The 24,463-nt window shown below is 34.2% G+C and overlaps 3 protein-coding genes across 5 annotated transcripts; 1 reads left to right on the top strand and 2 right to left on the bottom strand.

The window, feature by feature from the left end:
* Positions 1 to 2,173: 2,173 nt before the first annotated feature.
* LOC105341398 (enhancer of polycomb homolog 1) lies at positions 2,174 to 9,949 on the bottom strand. The gene is made up of 15 exons (XM_034463920.2): positions 9,536 to 9,949; positions 8,384 to 8,540; positions 7,583 to 7,728; positions 7,366 to 7,461; positions 7,148 to 7,255; positions 6,985 to 7,052; positions 6,766 to 6,846; positions 6,563 to 6,671; positions 6,179 to 6,331; positions 5,984 to 6,070; positions 5,718 to 5,866; positions 5,441 to 5,560; positions 4,573 to 5,087; positions 4,217 to 4,451; positions 2,174 to 4,074 (listed from the first exon to the last, which is right to left on the bottom strand). The coding sequence occupies exons 1-15, from the start codon at positions 9,686 to 9,688 to the stop codon at positions 3,993 to 3,995; spliced, it is 2,259 nt and encodes a 752-aa protein (XP_034319811.2). The 5' UTR covers positions 9,689 to 9,949; the 3' UTR covers positions 2,174 to 3,992.
* LOC105324549 (serine hydrolase RBBP9) lies at positions 9,461 to 14,424 on the top strand. 3 transcript variants are annotated; one of them, XM_011423661.4, is made up of 3 exons: positions 9,461 to 9,603; positions 13,475 to 13,761; positions 14,034 to 14,424. In XM_011423661.4, the coding sequence occupies exons 2-3, from the start codon at positions 13,482 to 13,484 to the stop codon at positions 14,291 to 14,293; spliced, it is 540 nt and encodes a 179-aa protein (XP_011421963.3). In that variant the 5' UTR covers positions 9,461 to 9,603; positions 13,475 to 13,481; the 3' UTR covers positions 14,294 to 14,424. The 3 variants fall into 3 exon arrangements, with proteins under 3 accessions (XP_011421963.3, XP_011421960.4, XP_011421961.3); XM_011423658.4 differs by lacking the exon at positions 9,461 to 9,603 and adding an exon at positions 9,936 to 9,993; XM_011423659.4 differs by lacking the exon at positions 9,461 to 9,603 and adding an exon at positions 11,292 to 11,396.
* A 598-nt stretch (positions 14,425 to 15,022) lies between these two features.
* LOC105324547 (all trans-polyprenyl-diphosphate synthase PDSS1) lies at positions 15,023 to 23,965 on the bottom strand. Its single transcript, XM_011423656.4, has 10 exons — positions 23,796 to 23,965; positions 21,873 to 22,010; positions 21,085 to 21,218; positions 20,638 to 20,776; positions 20,295 to 20,406; positions 17,679 to 17,788; positions 17,271 to 17,351; positions 16,333 to 16,443; positions 15,491 to 15,574; positions 15,023 to 15,328 (listed from the first exon to the last, which is right to left on the bottom strand). The coding sequence occupies exons 1-10, from the start codon at positions 23,940 to 23,942 to the stop codon at positions 15,188 to 15,190; spliced, it is 1,197 nt and encodes a 398-aa protein (XP_011421958.3). The 5' UTR covers positions 23,943 to 23,965; the 3' UTR covers positions 15,023 to 15,187.
* Positions 23,966 to 24,463: the final 498 nt, after the last annotated feature.

Below are 24,463 nucleotides of genomic sequence, written 5' to 3'. Positions count from 1 at the left end.
AAATTGTTGTGGTATCGAATCCATAACATAAAAACCCTTAATATATAAGGTTAGCTAATGTCAGGTACTCTAACCACTGAGCCATTTCAAACACAACAAAGTAAGCTGTTTAAATATTATGTGTGACTTTGACCACGAATTTACGGACTTGTATTATTTTTCAAAACGTTCATTTGTTGGAATACAAAATGATATTTTTAATGTATAGTGGGTCATCTCTCCGATTTTTTGTTGATTGAAATCTCATTGTTTTCCAATAGACCTTATTTACACTATGAGAAAAATATAGAGCACAGACCCACTCTATTGCCTGTGTTACATGTAAGTCAGCAATTTTATTGAGCTCATGCAGGAGTGGTACAGGTAGATCAACAAAAAAAATTCAGTAAGGCTTTAATTGTGAAGTTTAATTTATATTTTTTATATGTAAAAGCCATGTGATGTGCTTTTGATCTATTTACAATGTGAAAATGCCTTGGGGTTCTAAAAAATGACAGTATTTGCAGGTTTTGATACGTATACGCTTGTTTGAGTTAACATATTCCAAGTATTGGAACATATTTATAGGTTAAAATTCAATGAAATGTTAAAAATAATATATATTGTTTTAAATGATGTTTTAAAAAAAAAATATCAGATTTATTGATATTTTAATTTTTCAGTAGCTTGTCCGACCGTGTATGGGCATTTTACACGCCTTATCCACCCATCTTTTTTTTCAGCTGGTATAAAACTTTTAATTCAATCCCCTTAAATACGGGCATTTTTGTCAACATGAGCAAGATTAAGCAAATGGGAAATAATCTACGGTTTAAAACTGATTACAAAGAGATCCACTATAACCGTCACATTGACTAGGTTCAAATTATGAAGTCACTGCTCACCATTAACCCAAAAGCTCTGTTAATGTGAAGTAGGGTCAAGTGGAGAGATTATATATGCTTTTAAAAAAAAAATTGCGTGATCCAATACGACCTTGACCTACAAACATCATTCAAGGTCACTGCCCACCCTTCGATCGTAGGCACTATGCGAGTGAAGTATGAGCCAGATTGGACAAAAGGGAAAAAAGATATGCCCCGGACAAGGATTTTTCATAAAATTCTATAACCTTGAAACTTGGTTCAAAGCTTTGTTTACGTGAAGTATGAGCCAAATAGGGTTAATTGGAGAGTGTATATGCTCTGAAAAAAAAAAGAATTGTGCATGATCAAATTTGACCTTGACCTAAAAACTTCATTCAAGGTAACTGCACACATTCTGACCATTGGCACTCTGCGAGTGAAGTTTGAGCCAAATTGGAGAGAAGATATGCGCCGAACAAGGATTTTTCATATAATTCTTCTATGACTTTCAGCTTCGACCAAGAAACACGGTTGAAGGTTACTGCACACCTTTTACCCAAAGGTACTATGTGGGTGACGATGAGCCAGATTGGGCCAAGGGGAAAGAAGATATGCTCTGGACAAGAGATCTTGGACGGAAGGACAGACTGATCACAATAGGGCTCCCGCAGAGCGGGGCTCTGGTAAAAACAAGTGAACAGCTGTCCTATGTGACAGCAAACTTGGTTTTCTTTTGTGTGAACAGTAGTCCTATCCATAATCCATTTGCCAGTCCCGAATTGATAAACACTCCCTATCCAGAGAACTGGAGTACCCTATAGCTATAAGGAATATTCTGCAAAATAGTAAAGTTCAACAGATTGCATTTCTCTCTCTCATAAATTATCAAAAATTAAAATCCCAAATAATTTGCAAATCTCTGATATATGTACAATTGATCTGCAAAACATCAACCTCCAATCTTGCAAACTTAGGAGTTATCTGTTCATTAGCGATCAAGTTCTCTGATATATTTACAATTGATCTGCAAAACAACTTGTGTGGTGCAAGATTACCAATCAGATCTGTCAAAATTTAGTATTACTTTTTGCCTATAAACTATCAATTTGAGTAATTTAGTTTTTTCTTTTTACTTTCATATTTCCCTTTAAACTTCATGAACACAGAGTTCATCATCTCAGAGATTAATATAGACTTAAAATGGCCACAACCATCAAGCCCTCTTAATGCTGTGGCAGGTTTGGTTAAAATAGAGCACTGATCAACGCCTTCAAAATGTAAACTACAAGCAATTGAAGGTGAGCTAAAGAACACAGAAGAACAACAAACACAGGAAATCTGATTTATTTCCTAATTCAATATTTTAACGTGGTGTTCCTACACCACATGCTATCACAGTTTTGAACACATTGTGTATATCAATTTTTCATATTTCATAGCCATCATTAGGCCAACATTTAAGCACAGCACTCATTCATCCATGCCGACAATACTGCCACAGTAAAAAAACAGATCATACATAACATGATTTCAGATTGAGTTCAAATTTCTAAAATTTCTTTTCTAATAAATAAAGATCTCTATTTAAATCTTTCTCTAGTTTAACACAGAAAATGACCAGGTTTTCTCATCACAAGATATCAGCCGGTTTCTCCAACTATACATTACTCGTATCGTCAACATCAAGCACTATAAAATATTTTATAAAATTCAATACAATATTCGTATATACCTTGTAACAAGCACATATTCATGCATAAATGTAAAAATCTTCAGCTAGACCACATTAATTTAATGTAATGCATTAATTGGAGAGTAGACGAGTGCCATTATCAGTATTTTGTCAAATGTCTACCACTTTTCTTTGCACATTAAATATAAACATTTTATATGCATCATTTAACTATCAATAATTTTCTCTACAGAAAATATGAAATCGTTAAGTAAAAATTTAGCTTTCTGAAATAAAATTTATGTAACTTTCTCTGGAATCCACATGCGTTAAGGTAGGTTGTGAAATTGACATGAAAATTTGTTACAAATCAATGGAACTCAAAGGACTCTGAAGAAAACCAACATTTCAAGAAATACCCACACTTCTAAATATGAAGACAAGTACAATCATTTAATGTATTGCACAAAAAAGTATTATTTAAAAATGTTGATATAGACAAACTTGGCAGTGCCCTAAATAGCAATCATAAATCAAAATACCTTGTTCACAACTGAAATTGCACTCTGACAATGTATCTTTTGATTCTGAATTTCTTCAAAGATGAAATTTAAGTGTCTGGACGGATGATAAACAAAATGATGACTTCACAAACATTACAAACAAAACATCTTCCTACTATTATTCTATACACCATACAAATGCGAGGTAGTGTTAATCAGCTTTTATCATTGGATGGTTATAATGAACATGTTCCCATTATTATTTCAATACTTATCACTACAATGAAATAGGTGAATTGACAATGAAACATCCCATGGATAATTTTGTGCAACAAAAAAAAATGTCTATCTAAAAACAATTAGGGTTAGCAAGATAAGAAGCAATTAAAAAAGAATGCCCATGTGGGTTACAAACATACCACAATGTGGAAAAGCTTTCACAAAGCGAGTTTATATCATTGAAAACTATAAAGTTGTTATGACTACAATGGAGAGACAAAGAATGGTCTTAATTTCTATACTTTCAGGCCCCTACATTCAAGACCAACAGTTATGTATAAAATTACATGCCCGTTGATTACAAATTAGAACCTTCTGATAAAGAAACTGTGACTTAGGGACTGGGTAGAATGGGAAGAAAGGGGGGATGGGGGTTAAAAAGATCCCCATTATATTATAATTACAATTTTACAACAGAAGAAATGTCAATCCTGACTTGATATAGCATTACAATGTCAAAACTTAACACTGAGCTCAATGTATAGGAACAGTTTGTGATCTCAAAATGTTTATGCTGGATATAACAATGAAGGTGTCATGGTTCTGGTGTAACAACCTCTGATGATATGCTGCTGCTTGGCTGATAGACTTGTGTAGTTTTGTCCCATCACGTCCTTCTGGGTAGTTACTTGTTCTGTATACAGAACACAGCTTGCCATTGAATGCGCACCATCACCTCACGCACAACACTACTCATGTCACATCCATCGCTACAACCTTTTCTCGTTTTATGTTGTGGATGTTGTTAAGCCTTGCAACATCTTCATGGTTCTGTCTGTAAATACAAATCAATCCCGTAATCCTTACCACCAAACAAAATACTACGAGCAATGTCCCTACATAGATTTATATGTACATGTTTAGCCAAGTCTTGTAGCCTAAACAAGCAGTAGACTGGAAAAAGATTTTATACTTACGCAGGAATTGAATCCGATATGGAGTTTTTGTAGCCTGGTGTAAACTTGAGCAGGTTGGTTCCAACAGTAGAGACAGACTTGTTTGGGATTGATGTTGTTAAGGCGTTGGAAAGACTAGATGACAAAGTTGATGATGATGGAAGATGAGAATTGTGAGATGCATTATTATTGTTCAGTGGAAAGTTTAACTGAAAAACTGTTGCTGCTGGAGAGGTTGAAAGCCCTGTGGTTTTACCTGGAATTCAAGCATAAAACACATCCAAAATAATAACAACTAATGTCATACTTTGCTCTCTACAGTATATGTTCTCTCTCTCGTTTGAGTTAGAAAATAGAAATTGCATGATCAATCTTACTAGAAACTAAGTCTTTGTGGTCCACTGGTCCGTTACTGATGACACTGGAGATAGGGGGTAGCACTGTAGTTGGGGATAACAAGGAGACGTTAGCAGACGTGGTGGGAGCTGCTGGCACGGTGTTGGTCAGAACAACTGTCTGTGGTGTACGAGGAGTCTCTGGGGCTGCTGGTGTTTGGGATGATATAGCACCTGTTCTCGTGTTCTGATTTTGAATCTGAGATGTGTTCATAACTGCAGACACCGCAAATTTGGCACTATCGGAATCTAATGTGAACCTGGAAGTTGGTTGTGAGGAGAAGGAATGTTCTAAACCATTGCACGAATTGTTGAGATCTGAGGTGTCTTGTTTAAGTAACTGCTCTTGCTGCGCTCGCGTCATCTGCAGGAGCTGTTCTTGGTGAGATTGAAAGCTCTCCATGTTGAACTCTGTGATATCTTCCTGAGCAGTGTGAGAGGGTTTTTCATGAGATGAAGATTCTTCTAGTGTAGGAGAATGTGGACGAAAATGTGGACTGTTAACAAAACAAAAATTTAATTATTTTCTTTTTAGAAATCAATTATACAATCTATACTTTCGAAGCATATGTAGAAGCATTAACTTAGTAATGATTATAAGTACTCAACACCTCCCCCTCCAATCATAGATTTAAATCAAGCTTGTGACCAATTGTGCTCATCTATTGCCATACATATAAAAATTCCCCAACTCATAATGGCATAGCACAGTTCGGCATTTAAAAGGTGCATACACATGGATTTTTTTTATACAAATAATTATATGATGCTGTAACCTACTCAGGTGAAATTCATCATAAACAGTTACATGTATAAGCACTGAATTTTGCATTGCAGTGGATTGACTTACATTTTTTTGTCTCTGATATATGTCACATAATCTCCGACAACTCCTGAAAATGAGCCTGAAGACATGTCGATCTGGTGTAGGGTTTCATCCCAAGGCGTTACTGCTCTATCCAGAAGCACCCTATAATACAGACCACATAAATAAAACTGTATTGTTAATTTCTTCATTAAGTTTTACATTTAACATATTGTCAATCTTTAAGCATAAATGATAAAGCTTTTAAAACCTTTCTAATAAAATAAGAGATATTTAGGAATGGTGACAAGAAAATACCCACCTTCCACCTCGACCCATTCTACGCCTTGCGTAGCCAATACATCGGGGTGGTTGTGACAAAGAACAGAGGTTGTAACGAAATTTTTTCTTTCCCAATCCTCCATCTTCAGGACTGTGCCAGGGCCAATTCCCAAGGCGATTCAAAATTGGCTGCAAATTCAAAAAAAAAACATAAATATTTGTACTAAAAACACTGGTTTACTCTCTGTATGTTTTTTGCACTGTGTAAAAAGTAATGGTATGCTTGATCCAAAAAAGTGTACATACTGCAAAGTAATTGCAATTTCTTCTCCTTCTGAAAGCAAATGGTCCATCAGGATCATTTTCATCTTCGTGATCAGATGGCGAAGTTCCCTGAAAATATTGTACAAATTTTTAAAATTTATTTATCACATTTGTATAACCCAAAAGCTGTGCAATTCATTTTGGGATACAGCAACATGATTATTGAACTAGCCTTACCGGTGAGTAGCCATCTTCATCGGAGCTGTATGGTTCTGGATGTATGACATCAATATCGTGATAATGACTGGCCTGTACAGAGGGGACAGTGGGCTGAATCACAGGTTTGTGCTTACGCTTCCTGTATTCCCTCTTCTTCCTCACACCCTCCTCCTACAATGAGACAGATCCCAAATTTGAAGCCTGAACAACTTTACCTAATTGTCACTGTCACCATCTTTTAAAAGATGAATTCGATGAAGAAATGATGGTAATTTCAGGGAGCACTAGTTGCAAGTCTTACCATACTTAACCAGTGGACTACTCCTCAACATAAAGGAGAGTCTGCAGACAAGAATTGTAGCAGGATAAAGTGATTACACATGACACAACTACAATTCTTACCGCTGTGCCAGCACCCCAGCTATAGCTAGGAGGAACAAACAATGGCAACTTGTGGCGGATGGACTCAGCTTCCTGGAGCATTTTACCCTCAAAATCTTCACCTTGAAACCTACAGATATGGAATAATTCAAAATTTAAATTCAAAGACTCTTCTTGTTTGAATTTGTATATACATGATCTGAGTGATGTTTTTTTTCCATTACCTTTTCTCCATAATCTCTATTGTGAGCTGTAACATTTCTTTCTTTGCCTTTTCCCTTCTTTTAATCATTTCTAGAATAGTTCTGCAATAGAAATTCAAAGATATGTAATCAATTCTGACAAATGTTTACTATCAAAGGAAAACCCAATTTTCATCTATCATTAATGAAATGTGTTTGTTTTTACTGCTATAGACTTTTAAAGTCTAAATATAAACTTACACAGCTCTGTTTAGATCTCTTCTAAGTTTCAACATTTTCTCGTATGATGTTTCATCATTCTTCCGATTCTGTAATCAAATATCAAAGTAAATGTTGAGGTTCACTTATTTGCACAATAATAAGAAATAAGAAAGGGAACAGATCTCTATTTCAGTGAACTTGCCTTTCTTGTTTGCATTTTTTCTGTTCGCCTCCTAAATGCCACATAGGGATTATTTGTTGTTGAGCCATCTCTTTTCTCTGTTTTAACTTGCAAGATGAGGGGGTGTTCCTAATAGAGAATAGGTAATAATAAACTTACAATATGCAATTTCTTATCAATGACAAATATTTCTGTAGGATGTCATTCTTTTAGCAATCCACCATTCCATGAAACCTTACCAGTCGTAACCGTTTATTCAGCCAATAATCATAAACAGCAATTATGAGATCATCATCTTCTTTCAGCAGTAACTTTGCCTCTTGTAATGTCACAACCTGAAAATTATTCCCGTCACAACTTATTTAGATTACAACCTTCTTCCTATACTATCTTACATCATGTAGATCGGTATCCAAAATGTATGCATTAAGCTAATAAGGAAGGTTTGACAAGCACCTGTTGTCCACTGCCTTTCTCTAAACGGTCCATCATCTCCTCAAACTTGAGGGGATTGATTTCCATCTTCTTCTTTTGTTCATTGACCCAAGATTCATCCTCACTGTCCATGTCATAATCTGGTATCTCCTGATCCATTCCATAGGCTGAAGAGCAAAAATATGCATTTCTCAGAGCAGGTGTAATCAATACTTATCATCTTATATATTATGAATTGTGCAGGAAATTGCCATTTTTTTGGGGGGGGGGGGGAAGTCAAGAGCTAAATTCTCTCTTAAATAATGTTTTCTTTATCATCTTTATGTAAATATACCGAAATACCAACTTTAAATATAAATCGATTTTCTTAATAATTTACTTCTTTTTGCTGTTTAAGTGTGACAAAGTTAATATCAATGTGTGTTTAATTAGTACAACTTGATGTATTTCATAAATATAAATTCCTATAATTTTCTTGGACTGGGTTGGCTTTTAAAATAATTATTTTTTGATCTTTAAAGATGAACTGACTCATTTAATACTTCGATTTAATTGGGTAAAATGGAATTATTCCTAAGAAAAATATCACAGCTACCTTTTCAAAAAATTCTTAATTAAACTTGTTTGTGTTCTAAAGGAATTTACTCATGGTGTAGAATGTTATACAAATAAACTTACAAATGATATATTCTATTCGACTACCTATTATGATTGCACAATGTCTCAAAGAAGAATTTATTAATTGGAAGCTTTCTATTAATACACTAAATCAACAGTGCATAAAATAAACAAATATCTTCCAAATCCACTGGCATTAATTACCTTGTATATGTATAAATTGCTTTGTGGTCTTAAAATCACTCTTGTACATTTCATTATAATGTTCTGAGATATCATCCACTTCAGGAATTGGAATGACAAGAGCCTCTGAAGTACCATAGACCTGCTGTGCTGACAGAGCTCGTTGTAGATGGTGCTCCTGTAGAAGAAATGGTCAGTGCTCATCATTCAAGCATAACAATAAGCTGGTGTTAAATTTTCCAACTTAAATACTATACAATCATTAGAATTCAGTGAGAATTTTGTGGGTAATTCTCAAACAGGTATTAGTACTCCCAAGAAATTCCAAAAGTCTTTTTGAAGGGTGCACACAAGTGAAATAATGAAATAACATCATTAAAAAGCTGGCAATCTAAAAACTTGTTTCCAACAAAATAAAATGACCCCAGGGTATATTTTAAATTTTTCTGGACAAGATTCCTTCTTTGTTTTCATCATATTGTCTATTCAAATTGTCTTCCATAAATAAAGATTCAACTGAACAATGAAATTGATTGATTTTCTGCATTTTTTTTTTATAGTACATTGCCGAATCATTTCAGAGAATTAATTGATGATAATACAGAAAAGTGATTCAGGTATATTTTATTTTTAGTACAATTAAGAACACGCTTAAGATCATTAAAAAAAATTCTAAGATAGAATTCACAATCATTCGTGTTTAATGTAAGTTTTTAGGCATTAATTGCAAAATAATAGGTTATTTTCAACTAAGCCCTTTATTCCTGTTCTTAATTGCAATGAACATATTTTTCTTTAGGATAGGATTTTTTTTCCCTCAAGTGAATGTCAAATTCAGCATTATGTTCAGTAGAAAGTGAAGTATAAAGATGTTTTAGTGACATGAGAGAAGACGATCTGATGCAAAATATTTGCATCAACTTTCACTTTCAATGAGGAAGAGAAACCAATCACGTGGTTCCTATAAATAAATTTTCTTTATCTCGTCCTTTCACATAAATCAATGTATGTAACAATAAAAAACAAACACCAAAAGACCAGGATTAGGAGTTTCAATGCATTATTTAATCATATAAGAAGTGAAAATGAGCTATTTCAGTTCCTATAAAATGAATACACAAAAATCCAAGATGGCGGCCCGTTGACCGCCAAACTGCGCAAAAGGAAGCATACCGTTTCCTCCTCTTTTTCCATTCCTGTGGGCATCTGTGGAACGGATCGGTTGATAGTTGCAAAATCTGGTAGGTCAGGCACCTCATCTGCTTTGAAAATCTGCATTGGCCTCGTGGCGTCCAGCGCCCGAGCTCGAAAAGATACCTTGCTCATCGTGCTGACCTCAAATATGCTAATGAGCAATCCACGTAGAGCCTTCTTATTTTGAAGGCAATTTAAGATTATACTTCGCTTTGAAGCGTACTTTACAATTTTAAATCACAAAATGCATCGATTCAAACCTTATTACAAAAACCATTATCTCAAATGAGTCTCAATAAGTCCCAATTGAAGAAACACTTTTCGTGAATTTTGGAAAATCCATCATGGCCGCCATTTCGGGCCGTCAGTAGCAATCCCATGGTCCCTTGTTGTGAATGCGCGCGCATATTGGTTCCTATTGAAAAACAAAACCACGTGTAAGCCTACTTTTCGTATATCTTCTAGAAATTCTTTTGTTTTTGAATGGCCATCCTTTGTACGTGTGTATTCAAATTTTGGGCCGTAGTTATAACTTTAAACGGATAATTTTAATGTAATGGATCATCCCACACACAACTCTTCATTCCATAGAAATCTGTTGGAAATGTTAAAGGGAACCACGTGGTTCGAGGCTAAATCAATAATAATATATGTACATTACATGAACGTAGACCACTCCAGTACGCTATACGATACTTTTATAATATTATATTCTACACAATAACGATTTACCCGAGTTGACCATTGTATATATACTGATATATTCTTATACATCTTTGTATGATTACTTACCGTTTATAACTGAATGCATTCAACATGCATTTATAAACGTACATATAAAACCACACATATTTTTAGTACAGGGAATTATCATAAAATGAAATTCAAGCTCAAGTATAATTTCATTTAGGTATAAATGTTTAAATTGACAAATTATCAATCAATATTTCATTGGATTGTTTGAAATTTACTCAGGTTGTCTATTAGCGATAAAGGATTAGCTTATAAATAGTGCCTTGGGTGGTCGCTACATGCTGATATCAGACTGAGGGGGTAACGCCTGATCACGCCCCCCCCCCCCCCCTCCCCGTGTGTCGCCGGGACAAGTGCAAGTGATATAGGTGGTCATGCAATTAAAAAGTTACATGGGAAGGGGAGGGAGTGCCGTGAGTGTTCGGATCCCATAACTTTTAGGATCATCTTTGATTATCTATATTATTAATTGCTACTGTATTCATAGGCGTCGGAACCGGGGGGGCTAGGGGGGGCTTAGCCCCCCCACTTTTTTTGCAAATGTATACCTTACCATTAGAAACATAGCGTGATAGAAGGTTTAGCCCCCCCACTTTTTCTCGCAGGAAAGATAATTGTTTCTAAATCTACCTTGAAAGATTGAAAAGTTGGATTCAGAAGGATACTGGCCCCCCCCCCCCCCCCCCCCCACGGATTAGGAATTTCATGATTCTGGGGAGAAAATTTTTTGGGTAAGTAAATTTTTTTTTGGGGAAGTATAGGTATACTCCCCCCCCCCCCCCCCCCCACGGATTAGGATTTCCATGATTTGGGGAATTACTTTTTTCTCAATATTTCTGAGGATTAGTCTAGCCCCCCCACTTTCAATTTGCTTCCGACGCCAGTGGTATTTATGCCCTTTTTAGCCCCAACCACACCCAATTTATACGAATACCATTGAATTTTTGTTTGTTACTGAAGTGAGGCGGCAGTCAAAATCAAGTCAGGAGGAAGAAAATCGACGATAACACCATATTAATATTATAATTTGTTTTAAAAGAGAAAATAAACCGAGGTTCATGGTTGAGAGAGGGGCAATACAAAAAAGGTGGGGCAAATATAATTATTATTCATATATACTGCATATGGTCCTTAATAAAAGATGAATCAGTCACTATACATAGTATTTATAATGCATATGTATCTTTTTATCCAACATTCGCTGTATTTTGTCTGTCGCTTTGCAGCAATCGATGTTTTTTTTTTAACAACCATCGATTGTTTAATGAAAACGCTTCATTAAATTTAGAAATCATAGTTCATATAATATTTGGCAGATATGGACAGTTGGAAAATTATTTTCATAATTGGAATCGTATTGTTTCAGAATTATCAATTGTGCACACAGTGTACTTAATTATTAGTTTAGTTGCAAAAATGGTTCAGGAACAATATTTAAAGAATTGCCCGGCACATATTTTTATGTATTTCATCATTTTGAAATGGAGCTTCAGTCTCCATAACCACAAAGTATACCGATAGTCCGTATAATCATGGCGCTTTTTTAATTTCTTTGGAAAATCGATTGATCGATCTAACGGGTTTAAGACCCCTGTAAAGAATCGGAGCGATATGATATTACAATTTGTCACGCAATTGTTCACAACATGAAGCTAGGAGTAAGAAAACTAACAGACCTAGAGGCACTGGTACTCTTAACATCAAAAATTGAATTTGTTCTTTTTTTCAAAAATATATTTCATTTTCATTGTATATTGACGATAGTCCAACAAGTCAAAGTCCAACAGTTAAAAATGTATTATGTTGACTGTGTATTAATTAAAAAGCATTGTGGCAACGCGAAATGTAATAACAACGCATAATGTGATCAACTCCCATTATTACAAAAGTGACTTTTATTGTCAATATTTTAATTTTTAGAACGCGTATCTGTGGTCAACATTTGCATTATGGGTCAATATATTTATAAGTTGAGCTATATTGAGTCCACGTTTCTGTGTTATTACATTTGCGTGATTACCGTTTGTGTCGATATCAACGCAAAATGTAATAATGGGTTAACTGCATTTTGCGTTATTACATTTTATAAAAACCAAGAGTGACTCATATTGTTGATAATTTCTTTGTATCTGTGGTCAACATTAGCTATTATGGGTGATTATATTTACAAATTGAGCTATAATGAGTCTTCTATGTTATTACATTTTGCGTCGAGATCAATTAACGCAAAATGCATTAACGCCAAAAGGTAGGAATAGGGGTTTATAACATTTTGCGTTGTTATAATATTTCGCATCAATTGTCATTTAATTCTTATGAAGAATGTTTTCCTGTGTAAATCAATTTTATGAATAATTATTTTACAATGCTAATATTTGGATCTGATTTACGATAGTCACGATAATCATGAAAATTACATAACTATCTAAAAAACTTCATTTATAAGCTCTTCGTGCAAATTTTTGTTGACGGACTTCATACATTGTTTAGCGATTTGCGATCGGAAATAAAAGTATTTATTTAAGGAATAAGGAACCATTTTTTTAGTAGTATGAGGTGATCAAATACGGTCGGGGATGATCAAACCCAATAAAACCCGAAGTGCTTTATGATAGATTTGATCACGCCCGATAATATCCAAAGAATGATTCCTTATTACTTAGATCTATATAATTTTCAGCAGGTGTACGATTAAAAATTGAAAATAGTCATTGACGAAATGCATTGGACTATACATTACAAAATCGATTTGTAGTGTTAAATTATCACAGACAAAGACATTGAAAAATGTAATTTGATATAAATCGATCGAAGCAACTATAACATTGAAAGGGTGGGTTGAGGAAGATGATGTGCAAGTAATAGAGGAGTTTGTAATTTACATGGTAACCTGCAGAGGAAAGCCTTCACCGACTACTCCTTTCTATGGATTAACTGTTGGAACGTCGATAAAAAAAATATAATACTATAACATTTTCCCTTTGTATTGTTATTTTTGTTTGCTGGAAGAAAATTTCCGAATTCGTTTTTTGTAAAAAGGGGGGAGGGGTGGTAGGGGAGGGCCTACCTACAGGAAAAAATCATGTGTTTGAACATGCTAGGGATCGACGTTTATACTAACTACTATATACTGTTATATATGAAACCTCTGCAATTTTTTAACAGAGTAAAGATGAAGGTGGCCATTATTCCCGGTAATGGGGCGGGGGACGTTTTTCACGCGAACTGGTACGGCTGGGCTCACAAGCAAATCAACAAGATGGAGAACGTGTCGTGTGATTTACGTAACATGCCGGACCCCATCACCGCCAAAGAGTCCATATGGATCCCATTCATGCGTGAACAAATGGAGTGTGACGAGAACACCGTCATCATAGGTCATAGTTCAGGGGCAGAGGCCGCCATGAGGTTTGCCGAGAAGTACAAGGTCAAGGGCATCATCCTAGTATCAGGTCTTATAATTTGTATTTTGCAAAAAACTATTCGCCTGTTTTTCATATTTCATTTTTTTGGTGGTGGTGGGGATGGTGGTTGGAAGGGGGGGGGGGGGGGGTGTGTATTTACGTCTGTATACTTTATACCTGAAATTCATACGAAGAATATCAAATCCCGAAATGGAAAGCCACATGAAAACCAAGCATATATATTAACATGTTGCCCACCTGCATTTTTCATTCATTCTTCAGGAAATGCAAAAATTAATGTGAATGTTAACTATTTTCAGCATGTGTCACTGACTTGGGGGATGACAACGAGAGAGCAAGTGGATATTACAGCAGGCCCTGGGACTGGACGTCCATCAAAGCCAACACAGACTTCGTGGTGCAGTTTGGGTCCACGGACGACCCCTTTATCCCGTGGGAGGAGCAGCAAGCCGTGGCGAACGGTCTGAGCTCTGACCTCCGCAAGTTCTCCGACAAAGGCCACTTCATGAATAGTTCATTTCCACAACTGATGGAGGTTGTCAAGGAAAAAATACAATAGCAATTTATGTCCTCTCAAATGCTTCGATATTTTTTCTTCTTTGATAAAAAATATTAACTTTTCCAGGATTCTATTAACTCGTTTTTTTTTAAACCTGTGTATGACTATGTACATTAAAAAGTATAAAATTCTTTGTTACAATTAAAACAAGAGGCCCATGGGACACATCACTCACCTGAGCAACTGTTTCCCTGATACATGTGGTTAACCAGCATAATCTCATCAGTCTTTCCCAAGAAGTAATAATTTCTAATTACCTTGAATTTTCATCAAATTGTATTGCACCCACTTTAATTTTATTTATCATCTCCCATTTGATCACTGCACGATTTAATTTTCCTACTTTGTTTAAAATACTAGTGATAAACATCAGTCAAAAATTGCACTTTAAAAGGAAAAAAAGTTCACACTAAATGAGCTTTAGTTCAGAAAAGAATAATATCAGACTCCTCTTTTTGTATTTTTGAAGAACTTTTTATCTACATATTTAAACATACTTCTCAAAAAATTCTTGATAAAGCCACACTGAAGAATGAAATACATGAACCTTTAAAAAATAATGGTCTAAAATATATTTTAATAGACTGAAAGCTCTTTGTTTGATGTCAACATTTCAGACCTTATTTATGAATGAGACTTCTTCAGCTTATTCAGAGAGGCTGACTAATTATAAGCCATAAATTTCTACTCACTTTCATTTACCATTTAACACATAAAAAGAAACACAAATTCTAATCAAAATCATTTAATTTTGTTTTTAAAAAAGGGGGAACATACACATATATACCAAGATATTGCAAGCAATACCTTGAAAAAAAAATATATAAAAATTTAAATATTGTATAATCATTAACAGTATAAATTCAATTGTATAAGTGCCTAGGTTCCTGTGTGTTATTTGTTCCTGCTGAGCACCATGGTAGCCACATGTTCTAATGCATCCCTGGCTTTAGATGGTTTGAATTCTTTCAGTAGTCCTATGGCAGCAGCACTGTGAGCCTCAGCTAGCAGTCGAGTTTGATACACTCCATCACTCTAAAAGAAAAAAATATCAATGAAAAGGCTACCATACTGATAGGCTAAAAAATCGATCTTATAAGTCCTTATCATTTAACAGCATTTCAGTTTTGCATCAGAATGCCAAAATCTTTATGATCTTTATGATATATTGTCAGAATAGTGGTAAAGGTATGTTACCTTGGCAACTAATGACCTCGCTAATTCAACATCACCTTCATGACAAAACCGTCTCATGATAAGGGCATTCAGTTCTTTGTGTTCCTGTTAAAAGAGAATATCAGTGTTAAAAGAAAAGGTTTCCTAAACTAAATGGTCATTCGCACACTTGAATGCATGGCTTTGATGAATCAGATTTAACTTGTTGACCTTGCGCCCTACCAGGCCAGCTAGTAAGTCACTTTCACTGTTCTATTATGACCATGACATTATACCTAAATAACTTTGAACTCTCATACTCTTGATATCTGAAGCCTTAATTGCAAGCTTTCAAAAACAAAAAAAGGTATAGAAAAGCCATAGGGAAATTTTCCCTACCGGTACATTTGCACTCATTGCCAGTGGGCAAATTCAAAAGGAGCAAAGAAAAACCAGTTTTTTCTCTGAAATCACATTCAAAATGGGGTGAAACCTTTTACAAGAGCAATTGAGCTAAGATAACTGGACCCTGTATTTCAGATCAGAGCACACTTTTAATAAGATAATTACAACTGTAACTATGATAAATTATATGAGTGGTTGTTATCTAAAAAGTAAAATATTATGTTGATCATATCTTCGGGTAAATTTAGAATGCTGTTTGTTGTCATCTCAAGGACATTTTACTCCTACTGCTAAGGAGTGGCTTCTACTTCAGAGCTGTGCTAGTCTTACCTGAGAAGCGTACCGTACAGGTGTGGTAGCGAGTCTTACCTGAGTGGCGCTCAGTACAATGGCAGTGGCGAGTCTTACCTGAGTGGCATTCAGTACAATGGTAGTTGCGAGTCTTACCTGAGCGCGTACAGTACAATGGCAAGTCTTACCTGAGCGGCGTACAGTACAGGGGCAGTGGCGAGTCCTAGTTTGAGGTCGGCAGCTGTTGGTTTACCCATTATACTCTCGTGTGATGTAAAGTCTAGTAGATCATCTATTAGCTTCAAAACAATAATCGGTGAGTTAAGATAATTCACATACAGAATCAAATCATGGTTTATATATGTAAGGCAAAATTCAAAATTTGATATATTCTTATTTATGTATTAATAAGGCCAACTTGGGTTTTCATTGCGGAGTATTTAATGCACCCTATTAAAATACAGTATATTTTCACTCTTACAGAAAATATTTTTACACCATCTATGAAATTTAATACTGTACAATGAACGAAAACAGGGAAAAACTGAAAGGAAATTATATTCTTGCAACAGTTTTAAATTGATAGGGTAGAAAATTCTAAACATAGAAATAATATGCATATCTTGGATTTATTTTCTAACGCTTTTTGCATGAAATCTTAATCTATATCATGTTTTGAAGTTCTCAGTAAAAGATATGAAAATGTTTTGGAGATTTTGAGATGCCTGCTACTGAAATGATTAATTAAATAATGTCTTAATGGTAGAATTTTGCTTTTTGCACATAATATACAACTGACTTTAACTTCCCAAATATTACAATTTATGCAAAAAGTCTACTGATTACAATTTGCTTTTAAGTGCTAAAAAAATGTCATGTCCTATAAATACCTGGACTATAGTTGTTCATGAAACTTTGCAAGTAAACTAAAGTCAGTGTGTTAAACATGGTAGAAGATAAAGAAATAAAGAGTTTTCGATTGTAGTTTTTCCACAAAGAAACCCAAATCAGACTTTTTTCAATTCTTATCGACCTTTATCTATTTTATCTGTAAATATTTGATAAGTAAGAAATTATCACCAGTTACATGTATTACATGTACTGATTGCATTAAGAGTTCAATTACCTGGAATGCCATTCCAATATTCCGTCCATATTCAAAAGCTCTTTCAGTTAAATCGTCACTGCAGTTACTAAGCACGGCAACCTTCAACACAAAACTGTGCACTAAGTAATAGGTCATTCCACACTTAGTCACTCTTTCTTGATATCTTTCAAATTTTAAAGGTGTGCATATAGTAAAATGATTCCTAAATGATTGCTAAATTACTCTTGCAAAATAGGTTTATGTTGATGGAGAATTAAATATGATGCATCACTAGAATCTGCATATATCAAAATTTTAGTCTAAAGATATGCCATAAATGCCTTAAAAAATTTACAATATAGAACATCTATGTATGTGTACATTGTTTCATATAGTGAAAAACATTTAAACACCATATTTTATTCAATCCCAGGATGTGATACTCACAGCTTTACAACTGTTGGCCATAAGGCTGGCTGTTTTCTTGAATGTCTTTTTGAGATAATGGTTAAATCTGTCATTTGGTTCCTCTTTTGATCCTAATTGCATAAATTCTCCTATAAAAGTACAGTTAAATTAATGAAGATACAATGTACATTTGTTTTTGTATCAAGAAATATTGTAAACATACATGTACAAATGTTTACCGGTACATTTGAAAATTATTGCAACCAACGAGGAGGTATTTCTTTTAATTTTTTAAAATGTAATGTCTACTAATTTTTTTAATCATTTTTTAAATGAAAGTGAACAAGAATAGAATTCCTGGGTCCCACGCCGGTCAAGCTGTCTAGTATCGAGTCCATCGACCAAGGCTAATTTAGGAACTTGACCAAGGTATTAGTGGTATAAACATTTAGTATAAATTTAATGAAAATCCATCAAAATTTGTAGGCATGAGAGCACTTACAAGGCCAATTTTCAGATAAACTGGAGTCATTATTGTGGTCAAAGTCCCATAACTCCAACAAAAAGGATCGACCAATGCTGATTTTCGGACTTGACCAAAGCATTATTGATATAAACATTTGGTATAAATCTAATGAAAATCCGTCAAAATTTGTAGGCATGAGAGCGCTTACAAGGTCAATTTTTGGATAAAACAGAGTCATTATTGCGGTCAAAGTCTCATAACTCCAACAAAAAGTATTGACCAATGCTGATTTTCGAACTTGACCAAGGTAATAGTGGTATATACATTTGGTATAAATTTAATGAAAATCCGTCAAAATTTGTAGGCATGAGAGCACTTACAAGGTCAATTTTTGGATAAAACGGAGTCATTATTGCGGCCAAAGTCCCATAACTCCAACAAAACGTATCGACGAATGCTGATTTTCGAACTTGACCAAGGTAATAGTAGTATAAACATTTGGTATAAATTCAATGAAAATCCGTCAAAATTTGTAGGCATGAGAGCGCTTACAAGGTCAATTTTTGGATAAAACATAGTCATTATTGTGGTTTGTCAGTCTCATAACTCCAACAAAAAGTATCAGCCAATGCTGATTTTCGAACTTGACCAAGGTAATACATGTAGTGGTATATACATTTGGTATAAATTTAATGAAAATCCGTCAAAATTTGTAGGCATGAGAGCGCTTACAAAAAAGTGTGACGGACGGACACACGGACGGACGCCCGGCATTTCTATGTCCCCGCACCGCGTTGCGTCGGGGGACAAAAATGAAATAGTTATTTGTTGCACAATTCTGTGCAAGCAAAGAGAGTGGTAAGGATTAAAGAGCTATTTCAACAAGACTCTGGACTTTGAGTGCGATGTAACTCTCAATTTCATACATCAAAATAGGTTGAATTTATGCAGATCTGAGGTGAAATATATGCTTTTTAATACCGTATCACGGGTATTTTCTGCGGGTCAAAACTTGTGGTTCAGTCCCTAAAAGGTATTTCCAATTTTCTGCAGTTACATTTGACCACCAAAAAAAAACTTACAGATAATTATATATGTAACCTGCCACATGTTGACTCCTAGCTGCAGTAGTTGTTGCTTGGTCAATATTTATCTTGCAATTTCCAATGGAGCACGCATTTGTCTCATGTTTTGTAGCTCAAAATTGTGCATGAATAATATACAAATTCAATTCAATTCAATTGTATATTCAATTAAATTGAATATACAAATGATGATTAAATTAAATCTTTTTGTAAACTTGTAAACCCTTAAGTGATTGTTTATCTATAAATATTCTTTTAATTATGCTATTATCATGATCTAAGACTGTTGTTGCTCTGGCTCTGAATGAAATTTGCAAATGAATTTCATTAATGCGTTTAAAAAAACATTATCTGCACATGCAGATTGATACATGTAACCTGAAAAATAAATCACATCTGATAATTTTGTTACTTTTTGAATGTTTATATTTTAGAGATATATAATTATACTTGACTATGATTCATATATAGTAAATGTGAATTTAATGAACTGTTCACCTAAACGACATTGAACTGAAATGATATATATTAAGAGTTAAGGTAATCACATGTAATTACCGACTATAGATTATTGTACCATATTGACCACATTTTAAGGTACATTTATTTAGTGTATAATTTGAGAATATTTTGTGATTTTAATTTCTGTGGGTTTTTCATATTCCAAAATACTGCAGAAAATAAACAACCGCAGAAAATACCTGTGATACAGTAAGTATCGGTAGCTACCGCGGTGGGCACAAAACGTATAGGACAAATGATGTCAAATGATGTCAATTTCTATGAACCTTTTGTTGATTCCTATTTTACACAAGTACTTAATTCTGCGATTTCACTGTTTTGCATCATACCATGAGAATATGTAATCATGAATGCCAAATTTTAATCTTAAGATCATTTAATTTACCTCTGTCCAAAAAATAAAAGTGAGATTTCAAAATCTACGAAATACCTACTAATGATTATATGCGACTGCTAATTCCTCGCATTTAATTAGGAATCTACAGTATGCCTTAATGGCCAACAATGAGAGAAATACATACTATCTTGTTATATTCCTCTAATATTTGTTCACTGTGATGTCAGAATCTAAAATCTGCTTACCCCTGACTAAATCCTCAATCACTTGAGACAATATTTTGACAACCTCCTCATTTCTAAGCTGAGCCAGAAGCAAGGAAGACACAGATAAAATATAATCCCCCACCAGAATGGCCTGTGAATTAAAAATAAAAAATCAGACTTGATTGCAACATTACCACAACATCATTCTTAATAGTATGAATATTGTGCTGGTAACAGCTGATAAATTTTTCATCAACGCACCTTCAATATCATCTGATACAATGATTTGAGTCAGAGTTCCTATTCAAACAATTATTTACTTCAAACTTCACATTTCAAAAACATCCTTAAAATTCTTGCATCTAATTATCAGTGTTCTAACCTTTCTTTGGCCCCATCTGCTGTCTACAGTGGGCTTTCCTCGCCTTGTGGAGGAGTTGTCTATCACATCATCGTGTACTAGACTGGCAGTGTGGATCATTTCAGATATCATTGCAACTTGTTTTTGAGACTGGGATATTCTGCAATCAAAGTATATGTATATGATTGTTAGAATAAAAAAAACATATTTATGGTACAGTATTTAAAAATTGGCAGATAAATCACAGGCAAAAACAATTAACGTGTACCAACCATTTACATGCAATTTTCATGAAGACAAAACCTAATATCACTGTTTAAAATAATAAGGAACATCATGAAATTGTCACTTTGTAATGCCCTATAAAAATAAACAGTGGACATCAGTGCTTCCTCAGTCACAATCTATGCTTGAATTCTAACTTAATTACCTTTGCTGTGAACTCAAATTACACAAGCAGCAACTTACATGTCTGTATTTTTTCCATGTGCATTGAGGGCTTTAGCCATTAGCAGTACTATTAAGGGACGAAATGTTTTGCCTTGTCCATCAAAATAATACTGTGCCATTTCTCTAAGCTCTGTCATCTGAGTGTTTAATGTCTGTCAAAAAAAGGTTTACATCATAACAGAATACAATACGCCTCAATTCAATAAAACAAAAGCAGTTAATGTTATTATCCAATAATTTAGCTCTGGTTTTAACGCGTTAATTGATTGGCTTTACCAATTCATTTATATCATATAACATTACTTGCATACATCACAATACGATAAACATGCACAACGTATTAATCTGCTTGATATAATACTTAAATTCTATACAAAATAACATCATTACTTAAATAAGTACTTTAAAAAATGGGCCATATTTTCTACTTATAGATGTAGAAAATTTAATTATAAAGAATCAATTTATTTTCTACCTATGTTATATGAGCAGTTTACACAACTTTTTATACAACGCTTCACAGTTTTTATAGCGTAAACTGCTCCAAGTTAGGAAAAAAAAAGTTGAATATGAAAAGAGAATGTTGAAGTGTATTGTCAATTTGAATACTATGCAACTTATTCTCAAAACAAAAAGAATGAAAATTTTGTATATCAATTTGAATACTATGCAACTTAGTCTCAACTTAGTCTCAAAACATAAAGAATGAAATTTTGTATACCGGAACATGTATGTATATATAAAAAAAGAGAATTTTCTATTAGCCACAGGAACAAGGTCTCAAGAAGGTAAAATAACCATGTTACCTGATTAATACTACTACATATATGATCTAACTCGGGCTTGGCGAGCTGGAATGGGTTAACATCTTTTTTGGTATCTGTGTGTAGAGTTTGGGAGGTAAGCTCTCTTTGCTGCAATATTCTGAATTTGCAAGGAGAAACCTACAAAACAATATACATTGTACTCATTTCAATTGATATGTAACATTTTCACATTATATAACTTCTAAGACTAATTCTCTCCATGTGTCAATTCTTGCCATCACATAATTTTATGTATTGATATTGTTATGTTACGTACATGTAAAAAATGTACTTTGTGAGAATTAGTCCTTATATAGCCAGTACATATTATGCAATTTTACACTGTTTTCAAAAATGTTAAAATACATCTGTGTACTGAATGCAATAGACTGAATAGAAGTAGGAGTACATTATAATTAAAGTATTTTCTATATATTTTAATTCTCTATCTATATTTTTATTTAAATTGCTAAAATCTTTGATGTTACCAGGTCTGGTACAATCACTAAATTTAGCAATTTAGCTTGAATTACCTACATTGTTTTATAATGTATACCTGAAGTAGGCACGGTATATTTTAAAGTCTGTCCCTTGATATTTATGCAGCACATTTGGGCAATTTTTAATAAAATTACAAATACCTGTGAAAGAAGTGCAATTGAAATTGATGAAATGGGAAATTATCCAAAATATCTTCATTGACACATTTTCACTCCAAAAAAATTCAAAGGAAAAAAAGAAGATTTCTTGCAGATATCTATATATGGCAAATGTTGACATTTCTCTAGTCAGGAGTCATTTGGACTACCTTGCCCATTTATTCAACCTTATCATCCAGGTACTTTCATTTTGCTTGCAATGCAAAAATCCCTGAAGACTTCAAACATTGTTTGAACCCTGAGGTATTTAGAAATATTGAAAAATTTAAGAAAATGTGCTTTATAAATATCTTGGAACAGATTATAGCAACTCAATTATATATGTAACAGAGACACTTCTTTGCCTTGGATGGGGTTTGGACCCGGGTCCTCTGGCATGCCAGTCCAGCACTCTACTGATCAAGCTAAAGGGTTAACCAACTAGCCAGAGCTAGTTGGAATGTCATATACATGTACCAAACTCTACCACATGTATTTTTCTTACATCTCAGAGCAAAACTTAGGTGTAGCAATAATTTTCGACTTTGAATTTATCGAAAAAATTTACAATTCATGAAAAAATCATGAAAAACGCACTTTTGAAAATGTTGCTCCTTCAGCCCAATTGAGATCTATTAAAGTTCTATAAGTTTTAAGACTCTGTATAATTGTTTAATGTGGCCAAACAGCTAACCTCTTATATGAAACCCCCCCCCCCCCCCAAAGAAAAACAGTTCTGGTTAACATTATAATAAAAAATATTGCTTGGTAATAATTTAGCACAATGTGAAGTAATCACACTTATTCATGCCTCATTGCATACAAGGTGTCATACGGTTACTCAAAAAAATAGAAATGCATGTGTTGCAATGTTTTAACTATTTTTGGTCTGGGTTGCTTTTTAAGAACTACCATGTCTTACACAGAAAGCAAAATTGCATAAAGACAGCTAAATAAATCAACTTCATACGGGAAATCAAGTTATGTAGGTCATACAAGCTTAGTGACTGTACTGGTCTTGCTTAACGTTACGTATTACATGTATATCCGCTATCAGCTGTAAGGTTGTGTAATCGAGAAAATTCGAACAGAAACCGGAACGACACTTTCATTAAACGAGTTTGAAACAAAAATTTACATAATTTTTTTCACCAAACCATTCCATATTAGTGTTTCTATATCTGCAATTTTCATTTTTTTTTCATTTCATGTATTTATGACAAACAGTGTGAAGGTCGAATTTTACCGGTTGGATATTAGAGACGCATAACGAATTATCACATACCCGACATGGAGTAGGCCCTTTGCCTGAAAGGATCGTTGGTGTATTTCCACTAGAGGTAGTTGACATCGATAAATGCTTCTTGAAACATTGTTTTAATATAAAAATATCGCGATTACTTAACTTTAGTCTGCTCGAAACGGCTGCCATGCTCAAGGATTTAGGATATTCTGAACATCGATCTCGACCGAATAATTTTTTTTTTTTTGAAAGGGGGGGGGGGTTACGTGTTGTTGTTTTTTTCGGCCTAAAACGCGTTCGCCATTGACGCCGTTCGCCCTCCTAAAATTCGTTTCCATAGATTTAAAACCTTAACTTTTATTATGATTTGCCTTTGTAAGAAAAAAAAACCAACAACAACAACAACAAAAAACCCAAACTGCACCAGGGACGTATATACTATATATAGTATATAGTATATTTAGTATATACGTCCCTGACTGCAAACACAGTGGATTCAACACATATTCTAGTGACCAGACTGACCTAGCTACATAGACTTCGATAAGATGAGTTATTGTTTAATGAATGAAATACTTTAATTGACTAAATAAGGCTATTAAAATGATATTCTATCCAATTCAAAAGAACCGCTGATCATCTCCTTTTTAGACCGCTTTTATTTCCAATAGGAAATGGGGGTGTTAGGTAAATGCGGCGTTTAGAATTTT

The sequence above is a fragment of the Magallana gigas genome, chromosome 5 (assembly GCF_963853765.1).
Source record: "Magallana gigas chromosome 5, xbMagGiga1.1, whole genome shotgun sequence".
Classification (NCBI taxonomy): domain Eukaryota; kingdom Metazoa; phylum Mollusca; class Bivalvia; order Ostreida; family Ostreidae; genus Magallana; species Magallana gigas.
The sequence above is the reverse complement of the archived record's forward strand: the minus strand, read 5'-3'. Positions and strand labels throughout refer to the sequence as shown.